The following is a 17318-nucleotide window of genomic DNA, read 5'->3' on the forward strand; positions in this document are numbered from 1 at the left end:
TTTCGACAAAAAGTCGATTGTTCGATTATTCGAAAGTCGATTTATAGAACCCTAAAACAAATACAATACTTTGCGTTCAACTGCAGCTAACAGCTTCGCTTTAATGTTTGTGATTATATAAGAGAGATCCCAATCAATACGTTGAACTAGTGAACAAAGTACAAAAATTGAGAAATATTCAACTTTGGCAAAGTATTGTATACAATATTTTAGCTGAATTATTGTTGTTTTTATGAGATTTACTTTTTCAATTTGTTGATTGTAAAAAAATGTCTGGCTACACTTAGAATGAAAAAAGAGAAATTCAGCAGTGTTGTTAATAACTTTAAATTTAAAAAACACAAACACATAAAAAGTAATTTTCTTCTACAAGCTTTGTTTACATTTTTTAAACAAATAAATTATACTTTTTTATAAGTACACAGAAAAAAATAATACATAACTAGAATGAATTTTGTAATAAATTGTATGAATCGAACATTACTTTTTTTCCCAAACCATTTTCATTCGGAATATTAAAAGTTCATAAAATGTATGAATTTGTACATGAATGAACTTTTTCGTTTTTTTTTTACTTATTTCCTTTGATTTTCATAAAAAATTGCAATAAATATCCAATGTTCCATTTTTTTAGAAAATAAAATAATAATAATTAGCGAATTTTTATGAAAAATAAATATAAATATTGGAAAACAAAATATGAAATAAAAAAACATCAGCAATATAGCAAAACATCCATTCTTCAGACAATCCTGCAAGTTACGCGCATTTTCATTGTTTTCAATCTAAAAATCATAAAGAAATAAAAAATTTTCCAAAGAAAATTTCAAACATTTTTTAACAAATAGAAAAATAGAAAGAAAATTTTTAATTTTTTAAGTCAAGGCTTCTAGATTATTTTTAAAAAAATAAAAATGAAAAAATTCATACAATTTAGGAACTTATTCTTAAATACTATTAACTTTAGTCAATGAAAGCTGTTCATAATATTTATGCTCAAACTTTTTTCTGTGTATATATTTTTACTAGATTTTTAAAAATTCACTTTTCGACAAATTAAAATAAATAATAATTATTTTTAAAAAAAATTTTAGAACATCAATTTAGATATTTTAACGGATTTTCGGTAGAAAATTTTTCATTAAGATTTTCTATAGAAATGTTTTTATTTAAGTTTTATGTACAAGTTTAAGACTAGTTATTTTTCTAGCAAGATACCAAGACATATTTATAGCAAGTTCTTAAATCAATTTTGTAGAAATCGCGGTCAGACTTTATAGAAAAGATGTTTGTGAAAAGAGTTTTCTATGAGTTCCAATGATAATTAAATTTGTTTTCATCTAATTGTCAGAAAAACCAATAAACAAAAAGAATATTGAAAGAGATCTATCTTAATTTAACAAAGTTTGTGTGACTTTTTAGATCCGAAAAGCTATCGTTATCATACTAAATTTAAAAATCTTTTAATTCTTATAAGACTCTGTAAAAGACAATTTGTAAAATTCCCAATGCCATATTCTTTTCGCATTTACTCTAAAATTGGTAACTCTATTCTATTGTTTACATTTTTGACACTAGAAAACAATAACAAATAATTACCTCCCATTGAAAAACGTGAAAAATGTAGACTTGTATATATAAAAAATTCTATTGAGAAAAATATAAATGTTAGTGGAGTCCTTTAATAAAAAACTATAAATTAAATTTGCATAAAATACAAACAATTTAAATTTTATTAAATAATCCTAAAATAAATCTACAAAATGACTAAAAATACAATAAAAATTGAGGACTTGCCCACAGAAAAGGAGCTAATAACCAACACCCAGGAATGCGTGAAATATATACAGGTAAGAATGAATTTTTTATTTATTGAAGAAGGCTTTATTAATGAAATTAATTCCATTCAACTTTTTAGCAAATACAAAATTATACCGACACTCCCACAAATGTGGACCATTTACTTTTGCATATTAAGGCAGTTATAGACAAGGAACTTTGGCAACCAGATGAAAGAAGCAGCATACAATACAATCAAGTTGTAGTAAATGTAGCTTTTCGCTGTTACTATCAAGTGTTAAAGAAAAATAATTTGGAAGATAAATTTTATGGCCAATTTATCAACGACAACTTTAACCAGAATTTGTTGCTAAAGGAAAAGAATTTTATAGTGCTACAGTACTTGTTATTAACAAATCAAAGTTTGGTGTTGCAACCACAAGCTGTTCTCCATAAATTATTATCAGCTTTTGTTTTATCCGTGGATTCCAATCATGTATCTTTGATGTCCATTTTAAAGTCACTAAATTTATTAAGCAAAAAGTTTCCCAAACTAAATTTTGATTTTCCCTTGTCCTTGGATCATCTATACTTTTGTCTGCAATCCAATCAAATGGGTATGAGAGATGAATGCATGTCATTGCTGCAGTTTGTGTGCTCTAACCGGGAATTGGCTTTACAGTACTTTCAAAGTGTGGTAAATTATTGGCCCTGGACTAATCGTAATAAACTATTTGTCTTAGGTTGCATTTTAAACAAATATAGCTTAGATGAGTGTCTACAGGCCAGTAATCATGCCAAGGAAGATTTCTTTTTGGGCTTGAGATCTACTTTAAATTACAAAAATCTATTGGCACCCAGTCAGTATGTGGTCAAAGCTTTGAGTGGCCAAAAGTCTTTCCAACTTTTGGAAATGTCGGTAAATATTTTAACCCTGGGTAATAAAAAAGAAATACAAAATTTTTATGCCCAGTGGTTTTCACGAATACAACAAAAAGATGAATTATTTGAAATGTTACAGCAGAAACCTGAAATTGCTTTGTTCATAGACAATTCCTCGGATTATCTAATGGACAATGAACATAGCTATCGTTTGATTTTAATCTTCAGCATGTTTTCCAAACAGGTTTTTCTTTTATCCAAATTGCACTTCTTCAAATTGAGCACTGAGCTGTTGACCAATTGTTTTCAATACGACACCGAGTGCCAATTATTGATATTTAAATTTATTGTGGATAATCTGGCCAATTTTGCTATAGAAGATTGCATGGAGTTTGTAGAGTCCTTCCTAAGGACCCACAGCTCGGTGGATAATGCCCAGTTTCGTAATACCATGTTGGGTAAAATGCCCAATATTATTAACTATATAGCTAAGACTTTTTGCAAATTGTGTTTGAACAGCCAGCAGACGTCATCTTTGGAATCGAGTATTTTAAATTTTTTTCTGCATTTACAAAAGGATATTGAACAAGGTATAGCTAGTGACATATACCAGCCGAAAATCTTTTGCCTAAAGTTGCTGGAAATTTTACTGAAATCTTTGTATACGGAGACGGTGTCGAAAAATGCCAAAAACTGTTGTGTTTCACAAAATCAACAATTGGGTTTGTTTTTAAAAGAACATAAGGTATTCGATAGATCTGCCATGGAAATGCGTTTAATGGAGCTGTTAAATGATCCCTTAGGATTTGATGATGCTTTAGATTTAATAGTGGAATTGTTAAAAATGATAAAACCTCAAGAAGTGGTGGTAAATTTAGCTTTGGATTTAACACAAAGAGCATCCACTTTAGCAGATGTGGATGAGTGCAACCTCAGCTTTTTGTATGCTCGCGTAGCTGTGCAAAATTGCCAAAGTGAGGAGACCTTAAAAGAGTTCTTAAATATAATACTTACCAATCTACAGGAAAATCTCCCCAAATTTGATAAAGATCCACTTTTGGCCTGTAAAACCCAAGGTGCCCATTTATTTGGTCTAATCAATGTTCTATATGAATTAACGCAATTTAGGTCGGACTTATGTTGTGCAGAATTCTTAAACTTTTTAAAACTTGTGGAGCAAATACAAACACTTGTTATTAAAAAGTTAAATGTTGCGGTAGTGGAAAATGCGGAAGAAATTTTGGCGGCTGCCTCATTTGAAGATATGGACAAAAGTCTAGAGATCTTGGTGTGCCAAAGCTCTTATGAAACCGAGGATCATGACTTGTGCCGCAAATATTTACTCATGTCATTTTGGTTGACCTTAAAAGCCTGTTGTGATTTAGCTTCTTCTATGGCTATTTATGAGGTAAAGAAGAAAACCCTTTCGGAACAAAGCTGCAGTTTTCTGCAAAGATGTTTGCAGGTTAATGTTATGGTTTTAACAAAGTGTCGCCACAAAGGAGCCATAGAATCAGCTGGTGTTGCAATAGGCAAATTAACTAAAGCTATTACCAGTCATTTAGATGAAGACACAGAAGAATTTAATCTATTACATTTATGTCTGCAGCAATTATATGAAGTTAAAGAGTCCAATGTTAGTACTACACGCCGAGGAGCTGGTTTTTCTATAATGTTTTTACATGTGGTAAAAAATGAAGATCATCGTGGTAGACCTATTTTGAAAAGAGCTGTAGAAAATCTTTTAAATCCCAATTTAAAGTCTAAGGATGCTGACGCTGATATAAACTGCGATCGGCTGGAGGCTTTATATCTGCATTTTCTTTGTGTTTTGGTAAGAGATACTGAACTACGTGAAGCCATGTCTAAATACTACAATGAAATTATGATGGCAGCCGTCAAGCAAATAGACAATCCCGAATGGACTGTTTGCAATGCAGCTTTACAATTATTTGGTGCTTTAGTGCCCAAGATTGTGGGTCAAAAACAAGCCAATGAATTCGAAGATCCTCTACCGTGGGAACCCAGTGAAGTTACTTTTAGTGAAATTAACCGCAAACTGCCAAAAGCTTGTGTTTATATATTAAACTATTGTCTGGCAGAGAAATCCTCTACCAGATCTATAATTCTATTTTTGGAATTTCTGCACAAAGTAGAATACATTTATAAAGGTGTTCTGGAAGCACAAAATCCTGTTTACAATTACCGCCAGTTAATGTGGTCTTTGTTGCAACATAATGCTGAAAAAGTACGTAAATTAGCGGCCAAATGTTTAATAAGAGCTCATGAATTTCGTGTGGAATTGCCGGAAATGTTGCAGCAAATAACTAGCATGATATTCTCCGTGAAAAATGAGAATTTCTTTGAAGGTTTGGTATATACCCTACAAGAGGGTATATTGAAACTACAGCATGAATCCAAGCATATTATAGCTCCAGCTTTATATCAACAACTAGAGCAGCAAATCAAACAAAATTTACAAGAAACTTTTCCCAGCAAATGTCTTTCGTACAAATTCTTTACTTTGTGCAAGTTATGGGATTTATTAAAACTTTTACAACATTATCAGCTAATGGAACAACTAAAAGTTTTAGCACAACCCCAAGACAAAGTAGATAAAATGTTGGGCTATGATTTATGGCTGGAACGTATAGAAATAAATTAAAATTTAATTAGTTTTAAACGATTTTTTACTAACAGATAACAAAATTACACTTTAACTCCCTCCCCCCATACATACATATTTAAAATCAAATTTTTGAAGAAATCAAACATTTTTTAATAAAATACCTGTTTAGACCAAATATATTTATTGTAATTTAGTTAGTGATTATGCTTAAATATTAAACGTTTTTGCAAAAGGTTAACAGAAAAGTATATAGAAATAAAATAAAGATATATGCTATGACAATTTCTTAATAAAATCGTTTTTATATGTAGGTATATACAGTTTTTGGTTAATTGTTAAAGATCAACTAAAATCACCACTGTCTGAGGTTTGGGAAATGACAATTACATTTAATTTGTTATTTTCAATTACAAGTTAATGGTAATTGAAATTTATTATATTAATGTATTCCCAAATTTGGGCTGTTTGTACTGTTGATCCATACTTTAACTTTATTGTTGCTGCTGTTGCATTTCTTGTGTTTGATTAACTTGCATCTGTTGCAAAGTACGACTTAAAATATTTCTTAAAATATGAGGCTTACAGTGTTCCTCCAGCCAAGGTATAACCCCAGTTGTCAATAGTTTGAAATTATCCATAGGGATATGTTGAAAGGTTTCGAACATTTCATCCATCACAGCTTGAAACTGAAAAAGTGAAGATAATACATTTAAAGAGGTTATGATGGTCTATTAGAAAGGAGTTACAGAAATAGAGAATTCATACTAGACTTTATATTAGACTTGACTATAGACTAGATTATTCCACCGACTACTATATGGACTATTTATCACTAGTTTATAAAAGTACCGGAAACGCCATGTAAGTACCGCGTTATTTTCCGATAAAAAAAAGTACTAAAGTACTTGATTTTCCCACCCTGCTTTACAGTTTTATATTCAGATACTCACCACTTGAAACTTAGCCTCATCGGTTAAACGAGCCTCTTCAGGTCCCGGATTGGCCTGTTGGTGTTGCAGCATATGCTCGTAACTATTCTGTATAATACGTAAAGCAATTACTTCTTTTTGTAAAGCGGCGCAATCTTCTTCTTGTTTTTTCTTTTGTTGATTCAAATAACCAATATAATCGATAGATTTTTGCAAAATCAGCGCTTTACTCAATTTGTAACCTGAAGCCGAGTCATTTTGCTGACATGTAGGCACCAGTTCTTGCAAACTATCATAACCCTTCTTAATGGCATCACGTCGTTTCTGTTCAGCCTGGGTATGAGCCTCACGACGTCGTTCTTTATAGCTTAAAGTTGAAGTGGCCGAAGAACCAACACGACCACTGCAATTATCACCACTATCATCGTCATCATCTTAAAGAAGAAAACATTAAGTAACAATTTTACTTAGAAGGAGACTAACTTACCTGTATTGTGGGGCGAGGAATTGGGTGTGTGTATACTACCCGCACTGCTACATCTGGAATAGTGTTTAATACCTTCTTTACTTTCCATATTACTTGTATCTTGTTCCATCATGCTGCTACTATAATCCTCTTGACCGCGACCCCTGGTATAGTGTTTAATACCTTCTTTACTTTCTATATTACTCGTATCTTGTTCCATCATGCTGCTGCTATAATCTTCTTGGCCACGACCTGATAACATTACGGTAAGTTAAAAAGTGTTTGTCGCATATTTAGCTTTTCTGCGTTTTTGTTCTTACCTAAATCTGCTGTTGAGTGCTCGTCCATATTGTTTTTGAAGTGTGTATCGCGAATTTATTAAGTGTATATGCAATATATATTGTAATTTGAACAATGTTTACTTAATTTACTATCATATCTTTCTTTTTATATTGTTGTAATTTTCCATTTATTCAGCAATTTCTTTATTTGCACTCTTCCCAGGAACAGTGAAAATTTACCAATCAGATGTTGTTGAAATTTAGAAAAACAGCTGTTACTAATATTTGATAGTTGGTATAGTTTTTACTTGGCAACCATGTTGTTTATGGCAGAGATGGGAAAGTTAAACTAATTTTTTGCAAACATTTTGAATAGAAAAATAGAAAAGTAATGCGAATTATGCACATCAAAGCAGAGCTCTTTCGGAATTTTTTCAATATTTCCTATTTTTTTCAATATTGAATTCATTTTTTAAGAACATACAAATATTCCACAACTTGTAACGTTTTTATCAAATGCAACTCTATGTCTCTACAGATGGATATAGTTAATGTTCAAAAAAGTCTAGTGAAAATCAATTTATAAAACCATAGACCCTACTAAAAGTAGCATTTATCAGCTGATTGCGTTCTTATTCATGAATAATATTTTTTTTATAATTCTAATAATTTATTATTTTCATATAAAGAATTAATCATTCTTTTAAATATACTTATAACAGGTGTAGGGTATCATCATTTCGGCCAAGACTGTATAGGTCTTGATTAGTATATGCATTATAATAATTAAATAATTCAGATTATTCTTTTAGTGCATATTTTTAGATTTTAAGCATTCATATTTTTTATTTTCCCCTATAAAATTATATTGTATCCGGTAAAAATATGGCAGCACATTCGATTTCTGTTTTGGATACATCTTTTTCTCGCATACGTTTTGTACATCCATTCATTAAGTGACAAGATGGCGATTGAGACGAATAAACTTTTGCTGTCCACACAGCAGGAAAAACCTAATCATTATACGTAAATAAATAATAAAATTATTAATAAATTTTATGTAAAACTAATTGTTTATATTCCCCTCTCATAGATATTTAAAGGAATTTCGCGTAGAACAATGTCAATCGTTTCTACAGCACAAATGCAATCAGCACCGTCCGTTTGTATGCTTCAATTGGCATTTTCAAAATCAAAGACGCCGCAGACCGATACGAAAGCGGGATGGTACATTTAATTATAGTGCTGATAATTATTGTACAAAATATGATGAAACCACAGGAATATGTCCAGATGGAGACGAGTAAGTACAAGTTTAAAGAAAAAAAAAATTGTGTGAAAATGTGAAATTTTCAAGCGGCAGGAAATTGCGTATTATGAAAAGACGACGAATCGTACGAAAAAAAAAAAACATTCAAAAGTCTGGTTGGAAAAAAAGTTGTATGGGAGAATTTGTGTGTATGTGTTTGATTAATGTTTAAAAAGACACAATTGTTGGAGGGGTGCATTTTATTATTTTAACGACAACAACAAAAACCGTCATTCCAGTTCAGTACAGTATTCATCATCAAACAAATTTATTGTTTATTTATCAACTTGTGGTTTTTTTAAGTTTGTGAAATTGTTTCAAAAAAGTTTTAATTGTATTGTTGTTTTTTTCGTTTAGTGTTTGATTTTTCTCTTTCCCTTTTTTTGTTTAGTTTATTTCGCAAAGATTTTTTATTGCTTTCGTCATATTTTACGCATTAATATTTTTTGTTTGTATTGTGTTTTTTTTTTTTTTCTCTGTTTCGCTTTTTCTATTTTGTTTGGATTCATTCATTTGTGGGTTTGTTTTTTACATTTTGTTTTTCTTCTATTTCTCTGCTATTAGCCGCATCCTATTTACTCCAATTACACACAATTGGATTTTTTGTCTCTTTCCAATTGGCTTCTTTTTGTATATTTTGCTTTGTTATGCGATTCGTTTTCTTTTGTATCACAACAAAACTGGCAAAACAAAGTGTTGCCATATGGTAGAGTGAGCAAGTAGTGTTTATTCGGGTGGAACCGGAATTTTTTTTAAAGGAATTTAATAAATTTTGTGGGAAAATATGAAATATGATAAATAAAAAGAAAATCACATTTAAATTAATAAAAATAAATACTTTCAAAATATCGAAACATGATAATATTTTTAAAATATCGACATTTTCAGAGAATTTTCGAAATACTGGATATTTTGAACAAATTTTTAAGTAATTTTGAAGATTTCTGAAAAATTTAGATCGAATTTATGTGATAATTTTTGAAATATCAAAAATTTTAAGTGACTTTTTTATGTTGTAGTTTTCAAAATACCGAAATTTTCGAAATAATTATTTTTTTAAATACTTTATTAATTATGAAAATTTTAAAGAATTTTTGAATTTTATAAATATGTATAGCCAATTTATTGAAAACATTTAAAATAAATTTAATAGATAAAATTATTTTCTTTAAACTTTTTACTTATAGTTGCCCATTTTTGCATCGTACCGCTGGCGATACTGAAAGGCGTTATCATTTGCGCTATTACAAGACATGCATGTGTGTACATGATACCGATAGTCGTGGTTATTGTGTTAAAAATGGGCATCATTGCGCCTTTGCTCATGGTGCCCAAGATCAAAGGCCAGCCGTTTATGATATTAAGGAATTAGAAGCATTACAAAATGCTGAACTAACACTAGATGGAGCTAATGCACAGAATGCATTAGACAAAGAAAGAAATCTAATGAATGAGGATCCCAAATGGCAGGATACTAACTATGTATTGGCCAATTATAAGACGGAACCTTGCAAAAGGCCACCCAGATTGTGTAGACAAGGCTATGCTTGTCCACAATACCATAATAGTAAAGATAAGAGACGTAGTCCACGTAAAGTTAAATACAGGTCAGCTAAACGATATAATTAAAACTATAATGTAAAGTTTTTAGAAATGTGGTTGTTTATATTACAGGTCAACACCTTGTCCCAATGTGAAACACGGCGAAGAATGGGGTGAACCTAGCAATTGTGAAGCTGGCGATAATTGTCAATATTGTCACACTCGTACGGAACAACAATTTCATCCGGAAATCTACAAGTCTACCAAATGCAATGACGTTCAACAGGCTGGTTACTGTCCTCGTAGTGTATTTTGTGCATTTGCTCATGTTGAACGTAAGTATTTTTCTATTTGTTTTTTATTTATGTATATTTATTTTCTCTATACAATCTCTGTGGTTATTTACTTCTTTTGTAATGTAATACTATTCATAATATTATATTTATACATATGTATTTATTATACAGATATGTATGTATATTTTTATATATACTTTTCCAATTGGTGTGCTTTTTTCCACAACCATTTATTTTTTAATATTATTGAAATTACTTCAATGATATGATTTCTCTCTACTTAAGTCTTAAACAACAAACTTTTAACTCTAAATAGGATTTGTTCGGCCTTTTCATCAAAATTTTATAGATTTTTAGGTTTAACTTTATTTCAGTATAAAAAAACGAAATTTTTTCATTATTTTTATAATTTTTCTTTAGTTATCTGTTTAATACGGTGTTTGCTTCATATATTTCCATGAAATTGAGAACTTTTATTTGTGGTTTAAAGAATATTAAATAATTTGAAACTATAAATATGAACAAAGAATTGTTACTAACTTACTGATTAAAGAAAATTCATAAATGTTTATGTATGAAATATTTGTTTAAAAAAAATTTTAATAAAATATTCGAAAAATTTCGAAATATTGATATCGTTATTTTTAGAGAATTTTTGAAAATACAAAAGATTTTTTGAATTTTCAAAATATGAAAACATTAATAAAATTGTTTCGTTTTCCTAAAAGTTTAGTTTACACTCAAAAAATTCTCTTTTTCTTGGAAACAGTTCTTTAACCCTTTCTTTCGTATTACTTCATTTTAACATTTAATTATCATTTCTTTTGCAATAAAAACAAATTATTTATTATTAAATTGGTAGTAATAAAAACAAATTATCAAAAAATATTAAGCAAAACAACAACAAAAAAATTTATTTGTGCTTTATCGTTTTTCACTCTTTTATTTATTTATCCTGCATCATATAATTGCCATACGTGTCAAAACCAAACCAAAAAAAATCAAAATAATAATAAAATCAAAATATATATAAACGTAATCATCATTATCTCACAATCAAATAAAAACCTGATTGGTAACTCAAAATTCAACCTTTGCCTGACCTCCAAAAAAAAAAAAACAAATCTTCTAAACAAAATTCAAATTAAACAAAAAACCCACAAAAATACTAGCCTATATTGTCACTGAGGAGAAGCCCCGTGATTTAGATGCGATTACAACAAATTTAGCTCTAAGTGATTTAATATCAAATGCTTTGCCAGATATCAAAACTAAGGATGCTACCAACAACAAAACAGGACTAATGACAATTGGCGAAAATGTAGGTATTTTTTTCAAATTTGAAAAAAAAACAATATGAAACAAAAACTATTCCCTGCTTTTATTACCTTCACTTTTTCCCTAAAACACTCCCATTACTACAACAACTACTACTACTATTTGTTATACAACTCATTACAATGAAACACAGATAAATAATTAACAAAAATCTAGTTAATTTTGTTGAAGATTATTTTCTTGAAGAAAATTAAACAAAACACTAACTTCTTTTTAACATTAAAAAACATTTAATAGTCCTTATTGAAAAACTTTGTACTAATATTTTTAAAACATTTTGCATTATGCATTTTTGTTAGAAAGTTATAAAAAGGTTTCTTTTTGCAATAAAATCTACAGCAAACTTTTACTTCAAAAGCTTGATAATCAATACAATTGAAAGAAACTTTTGAAGAATTTTTTTACAAAAGATACGCAAAAAAACTATAAAACCAATTTTTTTTTTAAATAAATTATGCTTTTTTGAAAAAGCTTTATATGTTTTTTATGTAAAAAGCTTTTGAATGATGTTATTTTTTGGCATTTTTTGAAAAGATTTTATAAAACATAACATTTTTTTAAAAGCTTTTGTTGTTTTTTTTTTAGGAGTACACTTTTTTTATTTTTTTGAAGAATTATTTCACAAAACGTATTTGGTGAAAAGCTTGTTTGAAAAAGAATTTTTTAAACTAGTTTTTGTAAAATAAGTTTTTTTGTGGAAAAACTTTTTTTAGGAAAAAAACTTTTTTTTAAATAAGCTTTTAAGAAAAAAAGCTTTTTAAAAGTTAGTGCAAAATAAGCATTTAAAAACTTTTGAAAAATAAGGTTTTTTATAAGCTTTTGTAAAATAAGCTTTTGATAAAAAGCTTTTATAAAATAAGCTTATTTAAATAAGCTTTTGTAAAACAATTTTTGTTAAGCTTAGGTAAAATAAGCTTTTTTAAAAGATTGAGTAAAATAAGCTCTTTAGAACCAATCTTTTGTAAAATAAACTTTTTTGAAATAGCTATTTTAGAAATAGATTCTAGAAAAAGGCTTTTTACGAATAATTACAATAAGATTATTATTAAGGAAAAAGCTTTATTGAAAAAAATTCATGGCTTGTTTGGAATAGTTTCTTGTAAAGTAAGCATTTGTATAAAATGTTTGTAAATTCCGCTTTTTTTTTTTGTCTAACAATCACATCTTTTTCGAGAAAAACTTTTTTGAAATAAGCTTTTCTTCGGAAAATAGTTTTAAAAACGTCGTTTTGGACAAGTCTTTCATTGTAAAATTTTCATGAAAAAGTTTTTTTAAAGAAAGATTTTGAGAAAAAACTTTGTGTGTAATAAGCTTATGCCACAATTAATTTCTGGAAAAATTATTGGAAAACGGCTTTTTTGCGAATAGTTGTAACAAGTTTTTCATTGAAAAAAAGCTTTTTTTTAAATTTTGACAAAGAAAGCCCATTTTGCTAGAACCAAGCAAAATCTCAAATGTAAAGCTTACAAAGAAGTCAAAATGTAGGGACAGTCGAAACAAAACGAAAAATGCAAAATAAGAAAACTAAACAATAGACAACTTAACAAATTTACACAAAATCACCTGCCATAAGTTTATACATATCACTTAACAATGCAAAATCCTTTCACCTTCACCTCTATTTTCCAAGCTAAAAGGTATTCTCATTCATTTAATCATTTCAAACAGAATACATCACTCACTCATTCTCTCTCACCACACCTATCTACCTATCACTCATTCTACACAATAAATAAAATATTTAAAAAGAAATTTTAAATGAAATAAATTTACATGTGAACATATTTCGTAATTTGTAGTTTAATTTTGCTGCTTTTCTTCTATACTTTTTTCCAATCTTTTTTATCATTTACATGTTTATCATTATTTTACCATGTTGTTTTTTGTAGTTATTGAATATTGATGGTAATGATTCCACCAATAATATGTTGGTTAATGCATTGGAGAAATCCGCTGCTAATCAGAGCAAATATTTAAACTACTCTTTGCCAATGGACAGAATTTGTGAGTATAAAATCCAAACAAACAAGAAATCAAAAAAAAATATGTGTGTGTGTGTTTTAAAGAGATTTTGAATTTCTATTTATTTTTTATTATATGGTTTAATATGGTTGTGGATAAATTGCCAGAATAAGAATTTTGAAAATAGTTAAGGAAAACCGTATGAAAATGGCCTTAAAAGCATGTTTAATTTTAATTTCATTCTTAATTTCGTTAAGAACATTTGTTTTAAATTGGTAATAAAATAAGATTATGTACGTTTTAGTTTTATGACAATAGTTTTTAAAGAAACATATATCCAAAAGAAATATTTATTAATAATTTATTTACCCTCTTAAGCCTGTTCCATAGATGAGCAACGTGATAATGCCTTGTCGGCCAGTTTAGCTAATAGCAGTTTAATAACACGTTCCTCAGCACCCATAAACATTCCGAATTCGGCTCTTAATAATTCTATAGGTGGTGAGTTGTTAACTTTTCGAGCTTTCTATCATACATTTTCTACTTATACGTATCTTTTTTTTTTGCAGATTTTAATTCCGGTGGTTTTGCTGTCAACATTCCCTACAGTCCTACCAATCACTCCAATCTTTTTAATGTTGATGCTTTCAATTATGGCGGTTCCAATTCAAATAAACTTAGCAATTCTCTTACGGCTGCTACACAAAACGATTGCAGTAATAATTTCTTTTTTCCTTCTCATATCATATCGCCGGGTTTTAATGATGGTCTCTCGATTAGTCCTTCGGTACGTTTGTCTGAATTGAATAATTTAACAGATGACTTAAATAGTGGTTCGGTGGGCAATAGTTTAACCACAAATAAAAATGCATTTTCTTTGCAATCATTGCATACGCAAAATAATGGCGATGTTAGTCGTATGACTATGGAAATGATGACTATTAAAGCTCAATTATTGAAATTGACTAGAAGTATGGAGGATATTACAAGGAAGGTAAGTACAAATACATAAGTCAATTCTTTACAAAATAATTTTTTAAGATTTTTTTTCTTATGCATCAAAAAGCTTATTTCTATGAAAATTTTCAATTAAAACTCTCAAAAACTTATTCAAAACGCTTTTTTTTAAACTCTCGTAAAAAAGGCATGATAAAAATCTTTTTGTAAAATAAGCTTGTTTAAAAAGCTTTTGTTGAAACAAGCTATATTTAAAAAAAAGCTATTGTAGGATATGCTTTTTTGAAGAAAGCTTTCACAATATAACCATATTTTTAAAGGGTATTATTTAAACAAAATTTGTGGGTAAAAGCTTATTTGAAAAAGCTCTTGTAAAATAAGCTTTTTTTAAATATTAAAATAGTTTTTGTAAAATAACTTTTTTTATGTTTTTTTAAAATGAAACTATTTTAAAAACAAGTTTTTATAAAAGCTTTTGAAAAAAGCTCGAATATAGTAAAGCATTTTTTGATAACAAGCTTTTTGTTTTTTGTTATATTAGATTTTTTAAAGCTTTTGTTACGTAAGCTCTTTTGAAAAAAGTCTTTGTAAAATAAGCTTTAAAAAAAAAGCTTTTAAAAAAAAGCTTTAAAGAAAAATATTTTTGGAAACGCTCTTTAACGAGTTTTTAAACTGAATAGCTTTACGACATAAAAAGCTTTATATAAAAGCTTTATATAAAAGATTTTTAAATTAAAAAGCTTTAATGTTAAAAAAAAGAATTCTAAAAAGCTTTAAACATTTTTGATCAAACAGTCCTACAAACATTTTACAAAAAATCTTTTGCTTTAAAATTTTTTTAAGAAATATTTTACTAAAAAGATTTTTGTTTTAAAAGCTTAAAATTCTTTTTATGCGAAAAGTCTTACTAAGCAGCTTCTCTACTCAAATTACTTTTTTAATTAAAAAATATTAAAAAGCTCTTTTCGTCAAAGATTTTAACAAATTTAGTAAATAAGATTTTAGTTTTTATTGAAAACACTTTTTATGAAATAAGCTTTTTACAGAAAAACTTTTAATTAAATAAGCTTATTTTTATTGGAAAAACTTTTTATTAAATATAAATAAACTTTGATTGAAAAAGTTTTTTATGAAATAAGCTTTTTACTGAAAAACGTTTAATTAAATAAGCTTATTTTTATTGGAAAAGCTTTTTATTAAATATAGTTAAACTTAATTTAAAAAGTGTTTTATTAACAAGCTTTTAAGTAAAATTGCTTATTGTGTGTAAGCTTTTAAACGAAAAATCGTTTTATTATATGAGCTTTTAATTGAAAAGGCTTTTTAGTGAAATGCTTTTAGGTGAAAAATCTTTTAATAGTTTTTGAACAAAAAAGCTTTTAAAAAACTTAAAAAAGCTTCAATAAAAATATATTTTAGGAAAAGACATTTTAGCTTTTTTTCTTGAAAATTTTTATTTTAATGAAGTTATAAAAAATTTGAATTTATCTTCCAGTTCAACTCTGCTAAACAGGAGGCATTAGAATGGAAAGATCGTTATGAAGCGGCACAAATACAAATGAATTTATCATCAGAACTTAGGAATTTATCAATACAAAAACTAAAACAACTACAGGTAAAACTATTAACTCAAATAATCTCCAATTCAATAATAACAACCCACATTCTTATTACAGTCAAAGTTACGCACAGATTTGGAAGATGTTGAAAAAGTTTTATATTTGGAAAATGCCAAGAAATGCATGAAATGTGAAGAAAATAATCGTACTGTAACACTAGAACCCTGTAATCATTTCATTTTATGCGATTCCTGTGCTACATCGGTAACAGAATGTCCCTATTGTCAAATGCCAGTAGCAACAACACACACTTAAAAAAAACTACTAAAAAGGATATAAAAGCTTGTTTCAGCAGAATCTATAAAAGGAATAAAGTTAAAAGCAGTAAAATAGAGAAAAAAGGTAGGAATTTCTTTAATTTTTCTTTCTCTCGATTTAAGTAAGAAAAATTGTATTTGATTTATAACGGCGTATTTCTTTAAATTAGAGTAAACAATAAATTAAAATATTAAAAAAATACAAACTAACAAATTATAGGTAACGCATATTTTAAAAAAATTTTATTAAAATAACAAGCAAAAACAAATTTATATAAAAAAATATACTACTTATATACATACAAGAGAACACAAAGAGAAAGAAAGAAAAACACTCTTAAATGAAAAAGCTTAAAATATTAAATAATTTCTTTTTAGTAATTAGTTTATGCTTTTTTTTAACAAATTGACAATTAAAGCATATTTATAAATAAATATGCTTAATTATTTATATTATTATATAAAACTACAATTATTTTTTTTTTAATTTTCTTTAGGAATAACCAATTTAATTTTGTTTTATGTTTCTTAATGTCTGTATAAAAATATATTTTTAAAATTTTCTAACTACTAGTTATTTATATAAAAAAAATTATAGATTTTTTTATAAGTATTTTGGAAAAAAACACAAAATAAATATTTTTTTTTTACACATTACAAATTATTTTCCTTTTATGATGCAAAATTAATAGGTGTTTCAAAAAGCTTCAATACAAAAGTTAATAATTAGTTTTTTTCATTTTTTTAATTATGTAGTTTTTTTACTAATTATAGTATAAACAATATTTAATATTTTTATTACTTGAGTTTTTTTTAATTATTTAGCTAGTATACAAACAATTTATTAGTATAGTTTTAAAAAAATGGCCAATTTATATTTGAATTTTTTTCTATATACATAATTATTGTGTTTAAAATTTTTTAGTAATCGAGCATTTTTTAAAAAATTAATATAAAAAATTTAGGCCTTTAAATAATATTTGAAATTTTAATGTTGTGTAAAAAGTACTCTGCATTTTCATCATTGCTTTAGTCGTTCTAACATAAAACCTTGACTATACAGAGTTCATTT

General features: G+C 27.5%; 3 protein-coding genes across 4 annotated transcripts; 2 read left to right on the top strand and 1 right to left on the bottom strand.

Moving 5' to 3' along the window:
* The first annotated feature begins 1555 nt into the window (after positions 1–1555).
* LOC119603764 lies at positions 1556–5540 on the top strand. The gene is made up of 2 exons (XM_037955930.1): positions 1556–1850; positions 1919–5540. Exons 1-2 carry the CDS (start codon positions 1764–1766, stop codon positions 5324–5326), a joined length of 3495 nt encoding a protein of 1164 aa, XP_037811858.1. The 5' UTR covers positions 1556–1763; the 3' UTR covers positions 5327–5540.
* LOC119603765 (max-like protein X) lies at positions 5436–7221 on the bottom strand. Its single transcript, XM_037955931.1, has 4 exons — positions 7006–7221; positions 6707–6937; positions 6241–6653; positions 5436–5976 (listed from the first exon to the last, which is right to left on the bottom strand). The coding sequence occupies exons 1-4, from the start codon at positions 7031–7033 to the stop codon at positions 5782–5784; spliced, it is 867 nt and encodes a 288-aa protein (XP_037811859.1). The 5' UTR covers positions 7034–7221; the 3' UTR covers positions 5436–5781.
* Positions 7222–7891: 670 nt separating this feature from the next.
* LOC119603778 (RING finger protein unkempt) lies at positions 7892–16429 on the top strand. Of its 2 annotated transcripts, XM_037955950.1 has the most exons (10): positions 7892–7992; positions 8060–8269; positions 9463–9882; positions 9950–10152; positions 11286–11434; positions 13341–13455; positions 13792–13914; positions 13983–14407; positions 15866–15985; positions 16047–16429. In XM_037955950.1, the coding sequence occupies exons 1-10, from the start codon at positions 7931–7933 to the stop codon at positions 16242–16244; spliced, it is 2025 nt and encodes a 674-aa protein (XP_037811878.1). In that variant the 5' UTR covers positions 7892–7930; the 3' UTR covers positions 16245–16429. The 2 variants fall into 2 exon arrangements, with proteins under 2 accessions (XP_037811878.1, XP_037811879.1); XM_037955951.1 differs by lacking the exons at positions 11286–11434; positions 13341–13455 and having other exon boundaries at positions 16047–16428.
* Positions 16430–17318: the final 889 nt, after the last annotated feature.

The sequence above is a fragment of the Lucilia sericata genome, unplaced genomic scaffold, assembly GCF_015586225.1.
Source record: "Lucilia sericata isolate MDLA Ls3-8-SP2 unplaced genomic scaffold, ASM1558622v1 Contig000335F_arrow, whole genome shotgun sequence".
Lineage (NCBI taxonomy): Eukaryota > Metazoa > Arthropoda > Insecta > Diptera > Calliphoridae > Lucilia > Lucilia sericata.